The sequence below is a fragment of the Bacillus rossius genome, chromosome 3 (genome assembly GCF_032445375.1).
Source record: "Bacillus rossius redtenbacheri isolate Brsri chromosome 3, Brsri_v3, whole genome shotgun sequence".
NCBI lineage: Eukaryota > Metazoa > Arthropoda > Insecta > Phasmatodea > Bacillidae > Bacillus > Bacillus rossius.
In genome coordinates this window covers 31,828,058-31,852,461 of record NC_086332.1, presented here as the reverse complement: position 1 = coordinate 31,852,461, position 24,404 = coordinate 31,828,058, and the positions used below count along the sequence as shown (strand labels likewise).

Here is a 24,404-nt window from a genome sequence, read left to right as displayed (position 1 = left end):
ATGAGAATTCCATAGCATCACTGCTGTGTCATTTCTACCTCTCTCCTGCTGTCTCCTCTTCCGGCCGTTACAACTAGCATATAGCATGCTGCGTTACATACCTATCCCCCCCACTTGCTGTCTTCCCATTTGACCGCTAGCGCATGCGTTGGAGTGGCGTCGCCGCTGACGCACACTCCTCTACCGGTTCCCCCTCCATGTACCTAACTATTTTGCTAATGTGATCAGAATTTTTGTAATGCTCAAAAATTGTAGCCCCTTCAGCAAAAAACTTCACTCCAAAAAAAAATTTTTTGACTCTTCAAACTTTTTTTATAATTTTTTTTTTCCATTAAAAGAACAAAATGTCACAATGCAAAGTAGTAATTAATCAATGCAAAACTTGCTAGTTATGTCAGATCAGCAATCATATTTCCATTTATTTATTTATTTCTTTCTTTGGTGTTGTGACATGCCTACCGTTAGCCTTTAATGGCAGGCACGATTCAAGAATACACCATGGTAATGTTACAAACATGAACACAGGCAAACACAAGGACATAATTACCAAACATGCTATTTACTGGACAACTTAAGATTGTCAAAAGCGAAACAAAGGTTTCAAGTGACATGGTAACATGTACAAGTTGATATATTTATGATTGAGGGAACACTTATCTTATTACCTATTAATGGAAAAAAAGCTGCAGTATTCATCAAAATCTTTATGAGTATTTAATATATCATTATTATTTAATGTGCAAAGTAAAGGTATTTTATGACTATTAAAGTGATATAATTTTAATACCTGTAGTTTCAAGAATATATGTAATGATAGTTTGGGTAATATATGCAATCTATGTAGCTAACTCGATGGTAACCAAGGACTCTAGCTTACACATGGAGTATGGGGGCCTGTCCGGAACTGGTTAGACCCAGGAGCAAGGCTGCCATAATGACTGCACCACTGCTCATACCAAGTGCAAAGGAATGGCATCAAATATAACGGCCACAAATACATAGCACATATCACTTTATTTTTACTTGTGTTGCAGAAACACGTTAACACCATGCATGCATTACTAATACTGAAAACGCACAGAGTTCTTTGTGAGTTCATTAGAAAATTAATCAGTAGACATATTTATTTACATTCATTGTTACGTAATCTCTGAACGAACAAAGTGGATGACAACACTCTTTAATTCTCTGTACACTGCTTTGCTGTACATACGTTCAGACTTGCTCTTATTGTAAGTCTTGGAAGTCATGTAAGAGGTTTTAGTTCAACAATTAGGAGCTTCAAACGTGTGTTATCTGTAAAAAAATCAGTCATAAATATGAAGATGGTTCTGTATCATAGAATATAGCTCTTGGATTGTTGAAGAAGTGAAGTGAATTTTAGTTAAATAGTTTGTAAAAGAAGAGGTTTATTTGAAAAAATATTTCCCTGTTTGATACTTTATGTTTTTTTTTTTTTCCAGATAGTTTATTGCTGACATGACAGAAATTCCGTGGAAAACCTACACTGAGAATCAGAAGTTTTCATGTTTTGATGAAAGTATGTAATTTTTTAATTACCAATTTTGAAATACATGTACATGGTACTGTGTACTTCGTTGTCGTTTTATTTGTCTACACTGGGAACTGAGAACTAATTTAGTTGGTATTGATTAGTTTTTTTTTTTAATGAAAATGATTATCAATTGTTAAATATTTAGATTTTTATATTTTAAATATCCTGGTATCCAGTGAATTCTAAAAGCACGACATGGTTGCTTGGCTGTAGGCACGGAGAAGGACTGGAACGGCAACTTCTACTTCGTCCAGACGGCCGACATCCAGTTTGGCCTGATCCAGCGCTACCTGGAGAACAACCCGCAGCCGGGCTGGGCCAAGGAGACCGCGTTGGCGGAGCTGGCCGTCGAGAAGGTCAACAGGATGAGACCGCGGCCCCGCTTCATGGTGATGTGTGGCGACCTGTGTGACGCGTTCCCAGGTAACAGGACGTGTGTTCCCTCCACGTTCCTTGCTGTGTGCTGTGGTGTCCACTTTGCAGCGAGACCCCTCCCTTCCCTCGGCTAATGTTTGAAACTTGCGTTTAATCGTCATTAAACCCATACAAGCAACACTGTATTGTTGCAATTTTATGAGACTGAAAAGATTTTTAAATGGATATAAGTAACAAAATAGGCAAACATGAAATAAACTAAACAGTTCAATTTTCGTCAAGGAAACAACAAATATATGATAATTTAATTGAGAGTGGGTAGGAAATTTGATTACTAATAGTGTTATTAGTTAGCTCAAAAATGTCAAGCGAGAAGATAAAAATAAGCTACAGTCACAATTATTGTGGGCCAGTGATGGGCATATTTGTATTCGTAGTATAAATATTGAATGTATTCGCAAAAAAAAAAATTTCTACAAATATGAATACAAATATATTTGTATTTGCAGGTGTGAATATGAATACAGTTGTATTTGTATTTTCATGTAAATATTCATATTCACATATTAGAGAACATGAATACCTACATGAATAAAATATTCATATTCGCATATTCCTATTCACAAATATGTACAAATATTTAAATTCATATACTATTCGTATTTGCGTACCAGTGAATACGCTAATTTACCACCATTACTATTTACACGTTTAATTGAGCTGTAGACCACAATTTTTTGTACTTACCAACATTCTAGAAGAAAACTTATGGTTCACACTCAACCAGTCCACCCTGTCCCTAAAATATAGAATTAGAATTTAGTAATTTAAAACAAATATTAAAAAAATTAATAACATTATATACTGTTATCTTTTAGGCAAAAATAAATTACACACACATATGTGATGTAACAATGTGTACCATAAACAAAAATATTTTCTACCAAAGTTGAATTGAAAAATGTTTTCACAATATATAATATGTTATAAAAATTAAAAACCTCATGATTTTAAAAACAAGAGATAAACTAATTTACAGTTTAACTTTGCTGTAGTTTGTACCTACATTGCATGAATTGAATACCAAAATAAAATTATATACAGTGAAACTCTGTTAAGACTTTTTCAAGGGAGAAGGGACTGTCTAAAAAAACTTCTTAGAAGGGAAAATTATTATTTCCTCTCTTTCATAGTTTACTAATAATATAATTGAACAAATTTACAAATGGAAACAATTTCTTATGAAAAATAGGGCCTAAGACTACATAACAAACCAAAGATTAAATTTCTTATTGAAAGAAACTAACTCTAATTTGCATAATATGCATAATAATATGTATGTTGAATAATAAATGTCTGCACAAAAAAAGTACAATAGTACATACATATTCTAAATTCAATTTTTCAAAAAAAGCGATCTGGTGTTGTCTGCTCTGAGTTCTTCTCGGTTTGCTGTGTTATGAAATTTTAAATGTGCCTGACACTTGCCAAATATTGTCTGGCACATTTGCAGTTCCTTGAATGAAGTCCCACAGTCCTTTCAGCTGCACTAAGGTGTCAGAACAAGTTGGTTTTGGTGGTGCTCTTGCTTCACTTTCCTCCTCTTTATCTTCTTCGTCATCTTCTACTGCAACCACATCCTTGTTGCTGCTGCTTGCTATCGCTTCAGCACTCTGAGGCTCACGAGGCAGGACGTCACTGCCAGCTTCACCATATTCGTCAAAACTATACGTGATTTTTAGTTTGCCTTACAAACTTTTCCATGCATTATTTCATGCACGCTCATCGCCAACATCACCCTTATCACCATCACCACCCTCATCAGTTGGGGCTACAATGTCACTTGAAAGCCTGCCTTCTTAAAACAGTTGGCAATGATTGTTGGGTCTAACGAATCACAAGAAGCTGCAAGGAAATGTGCAGTGCATCTCAAAAAAACACTATGTATGGTGGAGAGTTGGGTGTTGCGTGATTCATTTTTGTGATTAATCTGCACACCATTCTCTTGCGGTAATACTTTTTTTTATTTTTAGTACTTTGAGCACACCCTGATCAATGGGTTGCAGCACCGGTGTGGAATTAGCCGGAAGAAACTGTATTTTCACATCCACAAGTTTGCTACATTCTTTGGATGGGCAGATCCATAAACAAAATCACTCTGTTTTTTTACTCCCATTTTGGCATCCAGGGAGTGCAAATATTGTTCAAAGATGCCACAAGTCATCCATGTTGTTTTGTTATTTTGTATTTATATTATTCACTTATTATAAGCAGTATGCTGTTTTGCAAGCTGTCAATAGCTTTTAGAAAAGCAGCCTTAGCCTGTTGATAGGTCTGGAATAATTAATTTGGCATCTAATTGACCTACTTAGTTAATGATTTCTCACGTTAGATCATAAGTGCAAACTGTAGGGGCCCAAGTTTTGTAGGTCCATGATAGCATTTTAACTAGTACTTAAGTTTTGCAGAGCATATGGGATATGGATATACTGTAAAATAGAGCTAGGTGAATTTTTTTCATTGTTCACATACCTGACACTTAAAATTTCTAGTTTTTAAGTTTTATTGAAAAGACTTAAATCCAGCATGTTTGAGACCACGGTCATGCCAGATTATTGAATGTAAAGATAGTTTTAACAGGAATACCAAATGTGAAATGTTATCCGCTATAAAACTGGAAGCACTGTACTGAAATGAAAACCAACAGTAGCGAAAGGTTCAACAGCCGGTATCCACCCAATAAGATCTGAATGTGAGCTCCTTATTGGTGCCAGATCACAGAATGTGCTGAACCGTAGAATACCATATTAAATTCACTGTAAGAGCAAGATGTTTTACAAAAATTTTGTGAAAATAAGAGCATGTTCATTTATCCATCACAAATCTGGAGCAGTAACAGCAATGAAGCATCACGTCAATCAATTATGTATTGTAGTAACCTCCTTTTTCATATTAGTGTCTCGAGGTGGGGGCACATGCCTCTTTGACATCCACTAGATTCATGCTTACCCTTCAGTCAGAACCAGACAGCTCATGTGGTTGTTACCTTTTCTAGAGCAGCAGCCAGAACTCCGTGAGCAACAAGAGAAGGAGTTCAAGAGGATATTCAGCAAGCTACACCAAGACATCCCGCTGGTTTGTGTGTGCGGCAATCATGACGTTGGGGACGAGCCAACGGCTAAAAGTGTCCAGGCGTAAGTACGAGCCAGGGACAAGTGCTGGGAGGGTGCTTGTTCTCTGCTCGTGACTAACAAACTTTCTTCTGTGCAGGTATCGCAATTCATTTGGTGATGACTACTTTACATTTTGGTGTGGTGGTATTTTCTTCATTGTGATAAATTCACAATTCCTCTGGGACAGTAGCAAGGTAAGGTTAATTCACTCCCCCCCCCCCCCCCTCCACCAAAAAAAAATTCCAAATGATTGTTGTGCTGTGTGTGGGTTGGTCCCGTAATCTGGTTACTGTGATAGTTTTTTTCTTTTAGAAATACTTACATTGTATTTTTTTGACTTATCCACACTATGTTGCTGACAACAGTGTAAGGAATAGCATGATAGCTTGAAATTTAAATAAATACAGTGTCAAAAAACAAACCTTGGGATTTTCTATAAGAAGTAACTCTTTATACTTACGAAATGGTCATTTTATTTCAATATAACACAAGCACTATTATTTGCTTAAAAATTTATGTTTAAAAAAATTACTTGAGTTGCACATCATAGACTGCAAACGTTTTCTCAGCTGAAAAAATTTTTCCAAATGTTTTCTGGCATCCAGAACAAATGTTTGCGCCACCCATAATATGTGTTTGAATTTGCTACACACACATTTATTACTGATAGCCGGTTTTCAGCTATAGTTCGATGAATAGTTCACTCACACAATTTTACTATTGCAAATTTTTTTTAAAATATTATCAAAAGAAATTACAGTATTATTTTTAAAATGCCAGTAAATATCATCATGGCATGCCATTTCCTCTAGCTTGCTTAGTGCCTTTCGTTTTGTTGGCAGTGTTGATGTAAGAACACTTTTTTGTAAGTTATGAACACTAAAAGTAAGTAAAGGATAGCAAGGCATCTCAAACAATGTATTTAGACCATAACTGCATAAATACCACTAGCTCGATATGACTGAAAAATTCATAACATGTTTAACAGATCACATTAACATGTTACGTTTCACTGAAATCAGTTTTCCTTTTCAGTTAACACCATTTAAAATAATTTATTGGTACCTATAATGACAATATTTAACTCAGGAAGTGGGTGTTTGAAAACATTAAATGTAGACATAACGCATGCAAACACTTAACTCAATTAAAATTTTTTTGATAAATTTGAAAGTCACTGCCTATGATAAATTAATTAAATAAATTTTATCTGTATCCAGGTTTAATACCACTACTAAAATACTACAAGTAGTTTTTAACTTGTGAAGATTGTAAGAGTCGTAGCTTATGGATAGTAAGCTGAATAGTAACTTAAGTGAAAGGTTGGATAATTTAGTTCAGCTACATTTGAAACACGTAAATTACCATTTTAACAATGATTTCACATGTTAATGTGACTGACCTAACCTAAACAACCTTTCGCTTTATTATCAAACTTTTCCTGGAAGCAGTGGCACTACAAGTTTCACAGGCCAATTGTAATATTTCATACTTCATTCGGCAGAAAAACACTATATTGTTTCTGCGTGCAGATAAACTTACATTTCGTATATTTTTCTCAGTTACAATTAGCATTGACACTCAACATTTACTGTTTAACTACTTTGCAGAAGTTGTGTAATGTATAAGTATGTAATAGCTCTCAGTATACAGCATTTGGTAGGAGTAATTTTGTGAAAAAGGAATGGAAGTCGATGAAAGGAAAACTGTCACAAAGATGGTGGACCCACATGTAGCAACATAAACCCCTATATAGTCACTCTTGTAAACATTACGGGACATACCAAATTTAATTAATGGTGTGCCTAATGAAACTTTATGATAGTGAAACAACCCTGGAATATATTTGGTAAACTAAAATAGGTAGTCATAGTAAAAATTAATCCCAAGTTTGGCAATTACTGAAAGACTGGCTCACTATTTTTTTTGTTCAGGTTCAAGACATAGCCCAGGAACATGAGGAATGGCTTAATTGTGTACTAGCAGAAGCTAAGAAAAATAAGGTGAAGCGAGCGATGGTTTTCCAGCACATACCTTGGTTTCTGTATAGCCCTGATGAAAACGAATCAAACTATTTCTGCCTGAACTTGGAAACACGTATGAAATGGATGGACAAATTGAGGGAGGCGGGTATGTATGTGTTAAAGACATAGTAGCTTTCTAGTACTTTTTTTTTATTGTCAATAGATGCACATTTTTGTGTACAAAATTATCTTATTCAAAGGAATCATTACGGTTAATAATCAGTGGTGGTCACGTGCAGGTGTTCAGTACACCTTCTGCGGACACTACCACCAGAACGCCGGCGGGGCGTACAAGGACCTGAGAGTGGTCACCACGTCGGCGATGGGCGGCCAGCTGGGGAAGGACAGCCCGGGCGTGAGAGTGGTGCGCGTGCAAGAGAGGACGGTGGACCACGTCTACTACAGCCTGGAGAACATCCCCTCCGTCATCCAGGTGGACCAGCCCGAGTGAACGGCGCTGCACCCGTTGGCTTCCGATCAGGTCCGCTCGTGTGCCCACAGAAAGCTTATGATTATCTGTGTTGGTTGGTTGCCAAGGGGATAAGTCATATATTGGTTACTGATGGACCCGTGCCACCAGGCATTCCTAGAGACAAGAATGTATGACTATTTTCGTTTTTAAAACGAGAGTTTTTCGTGTTATTGTTTTTATATTTTATGAACTCTGTTTATCATAAACATAGCACATTTATCAATGAAACTTGCTTCACCAAAACAGTGTTGATGGTTGACCAGTAGTGTAGCCAGGATTTGTGTCTGGGGGGGGGGGGGGGTGTTCAAGAAGCTTGGTTTCCCCCCTGTTAAGGGGCCCGCCTACCCGGGCACACATACGGTGTGCAGAGCTTCAGGAAAAACAACGCGATTTCAAAACTACTCAAGATATCGGAGTGGGACCTATTTACGAATAGCATTTAAGCGTTCGCTGAGGACCGAAAAGTACTTTTAATTTCAGATTAAGTTTTTAAACTGTATTTTTATAAGCGTTAAAATGCCTAAAACGCGTGTTTTCAGTGTAATTTTTAGGCATAAAACAATCAGTACAGATTCTTGAAAGCACTTAAGGGGCTTGCATAACAACTTTATCTTCATTTCTCCGCCATATAATGTTACGGTCACCGCTCAAATTTCACAGTTATCCTGTGACGATGAGACGAATGCGCGCCAGTTCAGAGACTTGCGCTTAGAGGCTATACCGCGCTAGAAGCACCAGCGAGCGTCGCGCTTATCATCCCGCCTCACTAACACACATACACCCCTGACGAGGCGGGCCCCTTAAAGCGGGACCCCGGAAAAAAATTTGGATTTTAAGGTGTAAAATAGTGCTATTTGAGCAGTTTTCGGCACTTAACTTTAAATATTGTAATGGTAAAAATATTAATTTTTTAGTAAAAAAATTGTTTGAGTGGTGAAGTAAAAAATTAATTAAAGATATTTTAATAAATCCAAGTGCCTTGTCCACGTCCTCTCAAAATCATACATCATGCTCGAAGCTTGACAATAAAAAAAAAAGGAATAAAAATGGTTGGGTTTCGGCAGAACTGGCCTATTCCTGGAAACAATTAGCTTTAGCTTGAAGAGTTACCCAGTCACCACCTGCTTATAATTACCGCGCTGGTTAAATACAATAGGTGTAAGATATTTGAAAACTTGGGACCCGTCACGGCATCACAACCTTATAGCTTCTGCTCGCGACAGGGGTAGGGGAAGGGAAGGAGAATCGGTAGGGCTCGCTTACTCTTCCCCTCCAGTGCAGTGGCCGGTGATAGCAGTAAGACACCCAGGCTCTTAGCTAACCTGCTTTCAGAAGATAAGAAAACAAATGGGTGTTAAGGGGGGGGGGGGGGGGTTAGAACCCCTAAAACACCCCCCTGGCTACGCCCCTGATGTTGACTGATACATGGACTTTAACAATATAACAATTTGTAATAAACATGTATAATTACTGGAAACTGTTCCAATGTCATAATGTAAAAATTAGTTACTAATAACTCTATGCTAAATAACTTAAATTCATTGAATTTAATATATTAAAAGATTACATTATTCTAATATGAGTTGTTTTTTATAATATGTGCCAATAATTTAATGATTTTTTGTAGCATTTCAGTGTAATATGATGTCTTGGCATTCTTTTCAGTGTTATTTCGGCTTTATCGCAATTCACCATATAATCTTGTCCCTAGGCATTCCCATTTGATGTCACTGCCCGTAAGGTGTGTTATCTATGGAACCTTGCTGTAGCAGGTACACTTAAGGCTTGGTCTCTCACACGATGTTGATTTTTTTTTTCCTTAAGAGATATGTCTTAAATGATCTCCCTGCATTATTCAGACACAAATATTTTCGACAGTTATTCACTTAGTGTAATATTGTGGGTGTAAATTGCTATGGAAGTGATGAAAAAGACTTTCACATCTTTTTATGCCCATAATATTACACTAAGTGAATATTTGTAGCAAAACAAATATAAGGGAGGTATCAAGGTAAAATTTTAGAAATAGCCCTCAAATATAAATCATGTCATGACAAAAAATTAAAAAAAATTAAAAATGGCATGTTAGACCAAGCGCTGAGTCATGAAAAAGTAAGGAAACTGGTGAATTGGGTCTGTAAAATTCGCAGAATGCAATTTTAATTTCTAGCTACATTTTGCTATTTGACATTTTTTTTGTGACTCCTCAATTCAGTTTTATAGTTGCACATAAAATATAAAAACGTAATTGAAGACTGTTCACTTATAACATTTATACTTTTTGTCTGAAAAGGTATTTAACTACCTAACTTAAAATCGGAAAGTATGAGCAAATTGATCTTTTTTGCATAGGTTTAATTTGGCTTACTATTTAGTATATAAATATCACCAAGTGATGTAAAAGAAAAGAGTTATAAGAAAATTTACTAACCGGTCCTTAAAAAGGTCTTGAAATTGGTTCACCAGGTATTTGTATAGAAAGTGATGTTTAAGGTCTTCTTAAATTCCATGTTGGTTTGGATTTTTCACATTTAGGGATAAGAATCAGTGAAGTGAACATTACATCACAATATTGTTCACATCATATTTGTGTGAAAAGTTTGAATATAATTATGTCAAAAAGTTAAGTTTTTTGTTTTTCTGCATGTACCTTGTTTCACTCTACCTCTAAAATATGAATTAGTTCTAACACATGAAATTCTGGATATTCACTGGTGAACTATTTGATGTGGAATGTTTATAATTATTATTATTTTGAGAAGTTATGTAAGAAATAATCTATAAGTGCTTAAGAGACATAAAAAAGAGATGCTTTGTGGTTTTAACGTTTGTTTTTCATTTTACCAGATTACGTATTGTAAAACGTATTGTAAAAGTGCTTATTTTATTTCTAATTTCATTTCTTGAAATTTGAATTTATTTTCAATGTGATAGTTGAGTTAATACTTGAGAGATCTTACATGATGCTTCAGATTAAAGTTGCTTGGCTTCTGGGTTGTAGCTGCGTCCAAGGCGAATGTATCACCGACATTTCGGTCGACATTGTAGTCGCCATCATAAGGGTAGAGTTACGTACTGAGGTTATTACAAGTTCTTCTGCCTGTCTTTTGTTAGATGCAGAGCTAGGTTTTGAGGTTTTCTGAAGAGTGGATCCCATATTCTGCTTAATTTGTGGCCATTTTCTCTATATTTGCTGGGTGTTTTAATATTTACACTGATTCTCGAATGTATCTTTTCTTATTTTGTTGGATGTTGGATATGGTGTGGCATTGATCGAAATCAATGCTGTGTCTGGTTTTCAAGGAGTGTTCTGCTTTAGCTGATTGTGGGTTTTCATGTTTATAGTCGCTGATATGTTCTTTAACCCTTGTGATTATTCGTCTGCCAGTTAGTCCTATATATACCTTGCCACAAGAATATGGAATCTTTCACAAACCAGCTAGGTTTTAGGCTGGAAATTTGTCTTTCACAGATGTTAGAGACGCCTCAATCTTGTTTATAGGTTTGAGAATTGTATGAATTTTTTTTTAATCCTAAGAATTCTTTCCACTTTGTCTGAAATTCATTTGATGTAAGGAATGAAAGCTTTATTAGGAAGATAATCTTTCTTTTGCTGATGAGTTGGCTTCCTGGCCTTCTAGTCCATTGAAATGTTACATTTTTTAGGCCTTACCTTGCATTTTTTAGAGGACGCAATTTTATTTTTTTGATGTGTAGGGGGGGTCAGTGTAAAGCTAAAACCAAGTTTGTGGGGTCGCCACCCTTGTCCCACGGCCGCCATCTTGAAAATAGGGGTTGAAATGGTTTTTACGATATATCTCTTAAACTATTTATTTGATAAAAAAAATTTGTTAACATTTTTTGTTGCAAATTAAATTCTCTACAACTTTGGTCCAGTAGCTTTTTGTCGTAGAACTATAAATAAAAAAGTTATAAGCGAAAATATTCAGAAATTCGAGAAAAAAAATTTATATTTTTTGATATAACTTTTTTTTTATCATTTAACAAAAAAATGATATCTGACCATTTTTGTAGATCGTTTTTTGAGGAACAACTTTTATTCGCAGCATTTTTTCATTAAGTCAATAGCTAAGGTTTTACAGCGCTCCGAAGTGAGTACTATTTTTCAGTACTCTGAACTATACCTAAATTATACGTGTGTACTAATAATATGTCATCAGTTATTGTTTTTTTTATTTTGTTATTATAACTTTTTTAATTACAAATTTTGCAATATTATTAATCATTAATTATTGACTTTTTTTCACTTCATAACAGGATTTAACAATTATTGATTTTTTAATAATAATTTTAAATCTGATGGCCGTTACCGAGAATACTGATCAGATGCTGAACCGCAGCCTGGTCCATCGGAACGACTGAGGACGGAGTAGTTCTAATTTAGAAAATCACAGTGGGTTATGCCTATTGGGGATACCACGTAAAAAAAAACGCGCCTCTAGACTCTACCTCGTGGGTGGTGGGGAAAAGAGTCAATAATTAATTATTAATAATATTGCACAATTTGTAATTAAAAAAGTTATAATAACAAAATAAAAATAAACAATAACTGATGACATATTATTAGTACACACGTATAATATAGGTATATTTAAGAGTACTGAAAAATAGTACTCACTTCGGAGCGCTGTAAAACCTTAGCTATTGACTTAATGAAAAAATGCTGCGAATAAAAGTTGTTCCTCAAAAAACGATCTACAAAAATGGTCAGATATCATTTTTTCGTAAAATGATAAAAAAAAAAAGTTATATCAAAAAATATAAATTTTTTTCTTGAATTTCTGGAGATTTTCGCTTATAACTTTTTTAATTATAGTTCTACGACAAAACGTTACTGGACCAAAGTTGTAGAGAATTTAATTAGCAACAAAAAATGTTTAACACATTTTTTTTATCAAATAAATAGTTTAAGAGATATATCGTAAAAACCATTTAAACCCCTATTTTCAAGATGGCGGCCGTGGGACAAGGGTGGCGACCCCACAAACTTGGTTTTAGCTTTACACTGACCCCCCCTACACATCAAAAAAATAAAATTGCGTCCTCTAAAAAACGCAACCCCAAATGTAACTTTTCAATGGACTATTCCTAATTTATGATTTTTTTTTTTTTTTAATAATAATTTGCTTGGAGAGCACTTGTTAGATGTTTCATTTCTCCTTGGACGCAACTACAATCCAGAAGCCAAGCTACTTCGGACAATAGCCGAAAAAGCCTGCAGTTTTTATTAATGCTTGCCGTCCGCCGTAGCGTAGTCGGATGCACACCGGCTTACAGTGCGAGGGGTCCTGGGTTCGAGTCCCGGGTAAGGCATGGGTGTAATATATACATTCTCATCTTTGATAACGACTGGAAATTGAGATTCAACGCTGTGTTTAATGACCCTTTGGCTATGGGCGAAAGCTGTAGGCCACATAACTATATAAAAAAAAAATTATTAATGCTTGAGATTGACTGTGTTTATGCAGAGTTAACTGGCTGAAGTGTCCTGTGACAGTAAGAAGTACATTAAAGAAGCATGAGCTTGTTCTCACTATGTGAAACAAAGTGATTGAGGATAATAGGAAACTAGACCAGTATTTGACCACAGTGAACTGCGGTTATACCTCTATGATATGTTCATTCAACATCATATTTACATGAGAATAATAGTTATTTTTGGTGTATTTAAACACATAGGCTATCCATGGACTATCGCTATCCATGGACTATCACTACTTCTTGGAAAGTAAATTGAAACACAACCAAATGCAATGTGTGTGGTTTTCTGAATTTTAAACATGTCTCAAAAGGTTAATGACCAAATTTTTCTTAATGCTTTTAAACTAATCTTTCTTATCATCAAGTGTGACTACAAGTGCATTGAAATGAGTATTCCAAAAGATATTGTTAATGAAATTCATGAGGATTTTGTGTGATCATGGATATTTTAACATAATGCTCTGACATGTGAACTGTTTCTCCATCTTTGTAGAAATGAGAACTCATTTCAGTAAATAAGTACTTGCATCTGAAAGGGAAAAAAAGTTGGCTTCAAAACATTCAGAAAAAACTGGTCAAAAGCCTTTTCGGAACTTGTTTTCAAGTGCAGAAAATCGTACATCTCTGTTGCATTTGTTTTCATTTTTTCAAATTGTAGTGATAATGTATAGACATCCTGAATTTTGAATAATTTGAAAATTCTGGAGTTGCAAAGAATGATCTAGGTTTCTATGATCATCATGCATTAAAACAAAAGTTTTCATTTTGTTTTTCCAAGCCAGATGTTCACATAATGAAGGATCCTGACAAAATGACATTACTCGAAGGAGTGATGAAGGCACAACTTGAGAATATTAACAATAAACAGAGCAGGGTGGTATACATTGGATCTAGTGTAACTTTAAAATTAAACAAACATTAAGGTGCAGTTCACATTGAAAACTGTGTAGTGTGATGCCGTTACAACTTGCTTCTCTTGCCTTTAAGTCGCAGGTCCTAACATCATCACTTGTTAATGGGATACACTCAAAAAAATACAGTACTAAGATACCAAGAGAGGTTTATTAAAAAAAATTGTTAAATGAGTAGATGTAAACTATTATGTTGCAGCAGCAACTTTTGTCACGTATATTGGCCAAAAATTTTGGGAATGTATCGGCAGAAGTGCACACACTACTACTAAATACTTGCGAAATTGGCCTCTTCTGATGCAATTTGACATGACTCTTCATAATCACAATATGTTCAGGCAGACAATTATAAGCAATGTATAATACATAAAATTACATTACAATTAACATTCACAGTAGGTTCAAACTTTGTCCATACAGTTGACAAATATTTAGGGTAGACTTTATATCTGAAAATGATCCTAGTAATGTTGACAAACTTTGTTTACAGTAATATGGGCAGATTGTTAGCAACTTTTTGCACTATCTGGTGGAAAAATGAGAGAATTTGTATTTGAGTAACTCAATTCAACAGAGAAAATAAATTTTAGAGCAAACTCATGATTCATACAACATGCAGGGATCCTGTGGAAAAACAAAGAGAACTCAAGGAATTGAAGGTGTCTCTTAAAAAACCTGGAAAACATGGGGAGATTTTACAATATCTTTGTCACAATACAGTATGAGTAATCTATATACTTTGCAGTATATTAAGGTCTTTAAAAAGGCATTTATTTTAATCACATATTTGTATTCTGTAAATAATCTGTATCTGATTTTTACTAACATGAGATACAAAAAAAAATTTGTATTAAATTGAAGTACAGTCTAGTACTCAGTCTGACAATGTCAATAATTTGTTGTTTAGAAGTTTGATCAAAGAAATATGTTAAGTTTTTTTTTCTCCAGACTCTGTTTACTTAGTGCAGTAATGTGCAGAAAAATATTTTTTAATTGATTCTGCATGTAGTGTATATTTGTTGAAATTTTGTTTAGTGTGCCTAATGCATCTGTTATCTTGCCTGGTAGCCTGTTCATACAGAAAAAAGGCGTTCACTTGGTCAAGGGAAAATATAGATATTGTTTGAAGTAAGAGTGTAGGTACTCTGACATGACTGCAGCAATGAACAGTATTAGGTAATGCTAATAGTAGTAGTTTACATAATATAAAATGAGTAATAATGCATTATTGCAAAATTTTATAATGTTATTTAATCTCAAAATGTAACCAAGTACAAATTATATGTAACAGGATAAAGAACAGGTATAAACATATTGTGAATGCTATGACAAGTATAATGCCTACAAAGATTTGTACATTAAGATACCAATAAAAAAAATTCTAAAAAATGGACAATTTGCATATACCAGATGAAAGTAAATTGGACAGCATTAAGCAGAAAGGAACCAACCCTCAAAATTGAAATTTTTAGGTTAAAACATTCCTTGGATGCAGAACATCACATTACACATTTTATTAAAAAGAACCAACCCATAAGTGGCTTGATAAAATTTTTATTCTACCTTGAATATTATACTGAAATGTATCTGCTCTTACAACATTCAGCTGAATGGAACCATGTTTGGTTCTGTTTAACTTAATGCAAAAAATTTCTTTATATGTTGCAGCAAAAAGAATCAGGATTAGTTGGTTCTTTTTTGTTGAATAAATGTTGGTACTACCTGTGTTCAGATGTTTGCACCAAGTGAAGTTTGTTCCTTTGTGTGAATAGTGTTTATACTTAGTTATTGTTACAGTATTATTTTATGCACCAATATATTATTATAATTACTTCAGTGTGCTACATTAATGATGTCAAGAGGAAAAATAATGACAGAATTGGCCAAGAATTTAATTGAAGGTAAGGTTCTAAAAAGTTATACCATTTACATCTATATCGACATTATAACTTTCTAGAAAATGCTCATATTATGTTAAGGTACTGTTTGTTGTAGTATAAAACAGCTGTAATTGTTTTATGCATGACATATTAAAATAATTTAATAAAAAATTAAACATTTAAATGCTAACAATATTGCAGTAAGTATAGAGGTAATATTAGTCATTAGAATAAGTTAAAACATAATGGGAATTAATTTAATCCTAATGGCTGTACCATTTTTGACATGTTAAATTGTTCAAAAGAAATATAAATGTTTTTTTTTTTGCATTGTTAGGTAACAATATTATAAATACTGCCTGTTCATTGTTTCTTTTTCAGCAGAAAAATTGGATGTTCCAGAGAAAATTCTTCCTGCTGTGTTAAAACCATCTGATATTTACAGACGAAACCAAGGTCTTTTAAATGATAGAACTGAAAAACCAGCTGATTTTGAAATCACAGCAGACCTACTGCCTAATATTGACATAACACCAAAACCACCAGACCTGGTAGCAACTCCAGCCTCAGACATGCCTCAAGGAACAGAAACAGATGCTGTAGACATTTGCCCAACACCATTATTAAATTCTGTTAGTGAAGGTAAGAATACAATATTTTGGTTTATTTACACACACACTACAATCAACCTTGAAAATTTCCTTACATTTGTTTCATGTTAACATTTTCCATAAATGTTTCAGATAAACAGAATAACGAATGGCTAGCCGCATCTTGGAGTGACCATCTTCCAGATGTTCTACAAAGGGATCACCTTTCATCAATATTGGGAAATGAAGACCAACCCTCTGCAGTGGAAATGATGTTACCAGTATCAGAACTTCAAAGACATACAATAGATTTTTCCACAGAGATTCTACCTGAAATACCTGATGTTCCTATTGTGCTGTACCAAGAACCCATCTCAATATGCGAAACCCCGTGCAACAATGATTCATTTGACTATTCTGTATTAGCAAACACCTCAGATAGGCCTAACATTTCAGAAATAGAATATGATAAAGCATCATATATTGGCAACAGAGAAAACACCAATAGTAATCTTTCTCCTGAATGTCCCGATGACCCTGACTGGCCGATCGTCCATGAAGAAACGGTTGATAATAATGAACTGACCAACCAAAACAACACAGACGTGATAGATGGTGATACGGATGGAAATGTATCACAGAAGAAAAGAAGTGGAAGAAAAAGAAAAAATGAAAATCAAACCAAAAAAATAGCCAAACAAAAGAGAAACAGCAATGAAGATTTTTATAACTACAAGGGACAACTTGTACAAAGAAAACTTTTCAGAGATTTTGAATGTAAATGTATCCGGAAATGTCACAGCCTTGTAAGTACAGCCACCAGGAATGAAGAGTTCAACAAGTTTTGGAAACTGGGAGATTATAATTCACAAAACATGTACATTGGCGCTTGTGTAAAAGAAGTTGGGAAGAAACGTCAATATACAAGCAGTACATCCAAAAGAAATTTCTCAAGAGTGTATACTATCAGAACTATACCTGTGTGCCGAGAAACATTCACAGAAACATTTCAAATCTCCAGCAAAAGGGTGAACACTGCATTATGCAAACTAAGATCAGATGACTTGCTGGACAAGCGAGGAAAAAAACAAGGTGGTTTAAACAAAGTCAGTGATAAAAAAATGGAAGAGGTTATGGCTCAGATAAACAAAATACCTCGATACAAATCCCATTATAGAAGAGTGAATACTGATGCTGAGTTTCTTCCACCAGAGATGACATTACAAAAAATGTACGATCTTTACTTGCAAGAAAAAACTGAGCAATGGGTGAATGAGGGAGGAGATGAAGAGAAAGTTATAGAATGGAATGAAGCTAATGAATATAAGAAAAAAGAAATTATTAAAGAAATAGATGCAGTCAGCTTCTCCACATATAGAAGAATATTCTTAACGAAGTTTGACTTGAAATTTAAGAGTTTGAAAAAAGATACTTGCAAGACATGTGATGCATTTGCTGCCAGATCAAGCACTGTAACTGGGAAGGAGAAAAAAGAAATTGAAGATGCTCACAACAACCACAAAGATATTTGGATGAATGCACGCCTTCAGTTAAGAAAGGACACAGAAGAAGCACAACAAGACATTTCTTCTGAATGCTTAACATTTGACTTAGAGAAAACTTTACCACTTCCAAGAATACCAGCAAATATTATATTCTATAAAAGACAGTTATGGGTTTATAATGCTGGTGTTCATTCGTGTAAGACAGGAACTGGATACTGCTATGTGTGGGTTGAAAACCAAGCTGGAAGGGGAGCACAAGAAATAGGATCTTGTCTCATAAAACATATACAGAATCATGTTGGAAACAATATAAAACATCTAGTTTTATGGAGCGATTCTGCTGGCGGACAAAACCGAAACATAAAGATTGTATTAATGTTGAAAGCCTGTTTGGAGGACCATCCCTCATTACAAAGTGTTACTCTGAAGTTTTTACTTTCTGGCCACAGTTTTTTGCCTAATGATGCAGACTTCAGTGACATTGAATGTGCTCTGAAGCACGTCCAAAGATTGTATCTGCCTGCTGAATATATAGAAGTCATGAAGAAGTGTAGAAGGAAGAAACCTTTCATTGTTAACAAAATGCAGTCTCGTGATTTCTTTGGTACAGAAAAATTGGAAACAATGGTTGTCAATCGCAAAGTTACCCAAGAGAAAGAGAAAATTAACTGGCTAAACATCAGAGAAATAAAAATAATGAAGGAAGAGCCTCTAAAAATATTTACTCGAACTGATTTCCAGTCTTCGTATTCTGTAGTTGATCTCGAGAAGAAACCAACGAAAGGAAGACAAGTTCAACAGTTTAGTTACAGGAGTTGTCTTGTACCTATGTGGGTTGGTGGTAAAGATATTGCTGCTCCAAAGCTTAAGGACTTAAAATCAATAATGTCTCTAATCCCAAATGATGCCAAAGAGTTTTATCGTTCATTAACTGGAAGTAGGTCTGTGGAAGACGATATAGATGGTTTCTGCGCACCTTTGGATTTCGAAACAGAATAAAATGTGTGATTAAAAACTAAATAAAACCGTGATTACGGAACTGCATTATGTGCGATTTTGTAAAAATTTGAATTAAAAAACACAAGAAACTAATTGATTATAGAATTTTAAAAATTATTAATGTGTGTGTTTACTTTAGTATTTAGAAACGAATGTAAATCTGATATAGAGTAGAAAAATTTCTGTATTTACATGATGATGAGAGATTTTGTGTTTTAACTAATGTTTAATTCACAAACTATTCTCTGTAGTGATTTTTCAATTATTTTCTTATATTTTATTAATGAGTATTATGTTCTGTTCGGCTGCGATTGTGCACTTCCTTGGCTAGTAAATAATTCAGAGAAAGGAACCAACAACTTGGTAACTTTCTGCTTTACAAATGTAGGTTTTTATTGAATTAAAGCAGAAAGGAACCAACCCACAATATTTGACAATAACTAAATAATTATTTAATGTACCAAAATGATTTTAGTTTGTAAAAAAAATAATAAATGTATGTAATTATATGCACAAAAATGAAATATTTATGAAATTTCCTTGATTTACAGCTTACTGTTAACTTTCACTCCATTTTTCTCGAAATGGGTTTTATGTGGCTTGGTTCCTTTCTGCTTAATATGGTCCAATTAACACTGAGTAAGAATGCTTACTTTGCAAAATAAAAAAAAGCTAAATAAAGCATTAAGGTTAAAAAATAAATAGTATGTGACAAAACTGTCTTGCCATTAGATAAAAATTTCATGTACAGAATTCTTGGAATAAGCTGATTTAAGTCCACTCCAGTAGGAAACTGTATTAGGATCAAAGAATCTCACCATGACCAAATTATCTCGGCAGTCAGCACCAGGGCCGTCAAGATTTTTCTAAGTTGTTAATCCAAAGTCTGGAAATAGATCTCTGAATCAACAGAATTAAAAATTCTTCAGGGCTCATTTGCTGTTGGAAACAAATGTAAAAATAATGCAACAGGAGTGAAGATGGCTATGGAAAAATTGAACAACAATATCTCTGTTATTCATTTTAATGAATTGTTTTTTATTTAGTTACCATGGAAATAGAATTAATGCTGGATTTCAAACATTTATAAACTTGAGAGATTTTTTTTTATGGTGAACTTTCAACTTATTCCAATTACCCAAAAATGTACGACTTGGCCCAGGACACATTCATGCCTAAACTGCATGCTGAGAGAAACAGCTAATATTGTACTAGCACAAATAACATTGTCGTAACTCGTAAGTTAACGTACATCTCCGTATTTTGAACACAATTAACCGCTAATAATTGTTTTAAGTGAAAAATTTTTAATTTGATTCTCAAAATAAATAAAATAACCACAGATAATATTAGTTATAACATTAACACTTAATGCCTAAAATAATTTGTTTTATGAAAAGTAGTAGAATGTTTTTACAAATTGAGATGATTATCAAAAACTTATCCAAAAATTTGTTTTAAATCAAGAGGTAGTATGACTAATTTTGAAGGATTTATTGTGGAGATACAGAGGAGGATATCTGAAGCAATGATCGGAGATGTGAAAAGTGTGCTATAAGCACAGGGAGATAAAATAAGTATTAGAATATGACAGGAGCAAATAAGTAAGTTGGATCAAACGAACTGGTCTGCATACTGACAACCTGGGACCTATTTCTTAAACGTTACAACTTTACAGGTCGCAGGCAACATAAAATTGCCAGAAAGATGTAAAGGTGTGCAAATTTGTGTTTGATTAAGATCTTAAAAATGTACAAAAATTGCCATGACAATGGAGATCATGCACTATTCTCTCTAATACCATTCTGTTAGCATGTTTGTTGCCTCATGTGTAGGTACAATATCAGCTATTGCTTCCCATGATTAAGTGTATGGATGTACCTGGCCAAGCCAACCGTTAGAGGAATTTTGGATGACTTCTGGAAAGGGCAGGCAGTTTGGTCTCCATGAGCCATGAAATTGCCACTTAGATTTCACGGTAACAAACTGAGAAGCTTTCTACAAGTCTAACACAATTGAACATACACATTCAGCATGGACGAGTACAAGAACAACTAGGTAATGACTAGATATCTAGAAGTATAATATCACATATAAGACATGTATGCATAATCATGAAAATGGTTAGTGAATGTTAAGGCAATCTTTGGCCCATATGTTAAATACATTAGGCTAATAGATGCAAAGTGATGTGTCAACTTCATTATTAAATTGAGTTAAGAATGGCATCCTCTCAGTTAATACACACTGTATTGCAGCAAGAAAGGTTAATTAATTTACATAAGTGACCACCAGGCAGCACACCATGAAATATGGCAATAAAGATGTTTATTTTGAAAGTGATAAACCCACATCAATAAATGTTATTACACTGTTTGAGAACTTATACTGTATACAGTTAACCATACATTCTCATGTTCACAGTGGCTTTAAAACCACCTTGATTACAAGCCATATGCCAAGGACTGGTTACTGACAAACACTGCATGTATGAAGAATGTAATGCACCCTGTTAAATAGTCTTGGAATTATTCTAGCAACTTTCTCCTAGTATAATAAGTACCTATATTCTCAAAGAACCTTGGGACTAGATTACCTAGGAACAGTAACCCCAGCAATAACTAAGCACAAAAATAAAAAAAACCTGGTTAATTAGCATAAATATTTTGTTAAATTTAGAATTTGTTTCAAGAAGGTTGCAGTGTAGCATTTTAGGTCTTTTGAGGAATCTTCCAAGTCACCCTACACTCAAATATTTTTAATTATTATTAGCATTTGGTCAGTGACTCAATAAAATACAGGAATTGACCCATCACTCCTCATTACACTTTCTTAAATAACAGAATATGCACATTTAATGTGAAACACTTTGGTACCCAAACTTCTCACAGAACTGGTAATATGTTAAGCTTAAAATGATACTCATGAAAGTTCTATTTTAATTAATCTCTTATTACAGATGTAATTTTGAGTACCTGTTTGAATCCTCCTACTAGGCACTTGATCTATTACGTGACCAAGTTAGGCAATAAAGGTTTTTGAGGTTCAGTGTCTCAATTTAAGAATTGGCAGTACTTGTAAACAATCGAAAAAAGCTCCATTCAGTTGTTTACTGTTGTTTATGTTTCTTTTACCGCCTACTTCAATTCATATGAAGCTTTTCAGAAGAAACTTTTGTTTCTAGATTTGAATGTAACAGAACTTACCGAAAATTTATTATTTTTTTATTGGCTACCAAAAATAGGATTGTAGTTCAAAACTTCAAAGACTTAGTTTTAATAAGTCAGTTACAAATTACACACCTTAAACAATTCAAAATGTAATTACAAATTCGGTGCAATCCCCCACAACTTAGTATTTAAGTTCACTTTCAACATCTATGAAAAAGAAAACTGAGTAATTATAATTACTATGTATGTAGTAAAATAGGTTTAATTCACTAAAATTACACAAGTCAAAATTGTGTACACAAAAACATATAAAGTAATGCATGATTTTGTACATAGACTTCAATACAAACTAGATACACTAACAGTGATAAATTACGACATACCGACAGTACAGCTGTTGGTGATTACTTTAGAATATATAACTTTACTGATTATTTCATACTTTATATAGGTAACTGTATTTACCTGAATATAATGCTATGATTTTTACCAAAACTGGAAGATAAAAGTGGGGTTCGCTTTATAATCGCAAACTTGTGGCTTACCATTGGGAACAGCTTACTGGAAAAACTACAGGTTCTGCTTCTTAAATGTGTCACTTATGCCACTTTAGACTGCTCTTAAGTACCACCTCCTGAACTTCCATTTAGTTGAAAAACTACACGTTGTGCCCTGTAATCTGCATCACTCATGCCACTTTAGTCCAGGGCTTCCTGAACCTGTGCACAGGTACGACAGATTTGAGATGCAGGATGGAGAAGAGGGTGGAAATGAGTTTGTCACTGGGTTCATTCTGCTTTTCTTCACTGTGGTTGCAGCGAACCACCGTACATTACCACAGTTTTTGATTTTTGAACTATAGTCATAAAACACAAGTTTTTTTTTAACTGCAACTTGGTGTTTCTAAAGAGACCACATAAATCACTCTACTGACAAAAGTGACACCTGAAAGGGTCTTGTAAATATGTAATAAATCTAATAATTTAAATAATTTTTAAGTGCTATATACCTGAATAGTGATTTCCAATCTGAAAAGTCTTTTTAACAAATTCATAATCAATAAATTTGGGGTCGCATTATATTCAGAGTCACATTATTTTAGGATACATACAGTGTGTATGTGGCAACACTGACTCGAGTGAATGCCCAAGGTACACCCACTGGGATAGGAGACTATTGAGACTCAAGTTGTCTCAAGACACAGTATTTAATGAGTTTTTACTACATATATTTAATAGCTATGTGCATATTCTCAATATGAGAAACTTATGTAATTTTTTTTATCTTTTCATATTGGGGACTGCAAGTATGAAAAATGTCATCAAACAGGAGGAAAAAAAACTGAATAAAATATATGAGACATTCTGTACATTACACGAATTCGATGGCTCCTCCATTTTAAGTGAACATTACAAATACAACAATAATTTACTTATTACTTAACTTCAAGTACTGTAGAACTGTAGAAGCACACACAAAAATGACACACATAAATAAATTTGACAAAAATTGTTAATATTTGTAAACTGCTATAAGGGCCACACAAAATTTACTTAACAAGTGTAAAGTTAAAACTAACTAAAGTAATACATATCACATTTCTGAACTAAAAAAAAATTAAAACATCCAGACTCATTAACTACAAAAACATGAAGGAACATCACAAGACTGTTTCACAGTATGATTTTTCACAATAATAATGTGATAAAGTGTCACAAGGACTAAGCAATACAAAGACAAATGTGTGAGACATTAATAATTGCTATACGTATTTGTGAAGATGACAGGATTTTTTAGTTTTTATGATTAAAATTACATAAAAAAAAAAAACATTGTGTAAGAAGTTTGTACACATTAAAATTACGTGTGTGTGTGTGTATATATATATATACACACACACACACACACACATACATATGTGTGTGCATATACACACACACATATACATATAAACACTTGAGTGTAAAGCATAATAATAGTAAATACATTTTCATATCCATGTTGATCTTTCCTTGAAGTATAAAATTGTAATACTTATTTAACTGCACATAATATTAAAGCAGGGTTTAAATAAAAATATCATCTGGTTTAAGGCTGATTTCATGTGTAGAGGTACTTTCTTCATATTGGGGAGCTTGAAACTGCGATAAGTGCACTCACATTTTATGTGACTGTTGTACTTTCATCTCTTGTACAGTCCTCTTCATTGGATGGCACCAGTTGTTTACTCCAGAGACATGCAGCCTCC

At 34.0% G+C, this 24,404-nt stretch overlaps 3 protein-coding genes across 5 annotated transcripts in view; 2 read left to right on the top strand and 1 right to left on the bottom strand.

Moving 5' to 3' along the window:
* The window catches only part of LOC134530464 (serine/threonine-protein phosphatase CPPED1-like), a 22,367-nt gene extending 3,284 nt beyond the window's left edge, over positions 1-19,083 (top strand). For all 3 annotated transcript variants that reach the window (XM_063365294.1, XM_063365295.1, XM_063365293.1), the window contains exons 2-7: positions 1,464-1,540; positions 1,769-1,978; positions 4,986-5,124; positions 5,201-5,297; positions 7,038-7,233; positions 7,367-19,083. In XM_063365294.1, coding sequence (XP_063221364.1) covers positions 1,480-1,540; positions 1,769-1,978; positions 4,986-5,124; positions 5,201-5,297; positions 7,038-7,233; positions 7,367-7,578 — 915 coding nt within the window. In that variant the 5' untranslated portion in view covers positions 1,464-1,479 and the 3' untranslated portion in view covers positions 7,579-19,083. The remainder of the gene's footprint in view (positions 1-1,463; positions 1,541-1,768; positions 1,979-4,985; positions 5,125-5,200; positions 5,298-7,037; positions 7,234-7,366) is intronic.
* Positions 14,145-24,404, bottom strand: part of LOC134530462 (transmembrane protein 62-like) — a 36,718-nt gene continuing 26,458 nt past the window's right edge. The window contains exon 13 of the mRNA XM_063365288.1: positions 14,145-24,404. Coding sequence (XP_063221358.1) covers positions 24,320-24,404 — 85 coding nt within the window. The 3' untranslated portion in view covers positions 14,145-24,319.
* Positions 16,452-19,083, top strand: LOC134530460 (uncharacterized). The gene is made up of 2 exons (XM_063365287.1): positions 16,452-16,534; positions 16,636-19,083. Exons 1-2 carry the CDS (start codon positions 16,465-16,467, stop codon positions 18,984-18,986), a joined length of 2,421 nt encoding a protein of 806 aa, XP_063221357.1. The 5' UTR covers positions 16,452-16,464; the 3' UTR covers positions 18,987-19,083.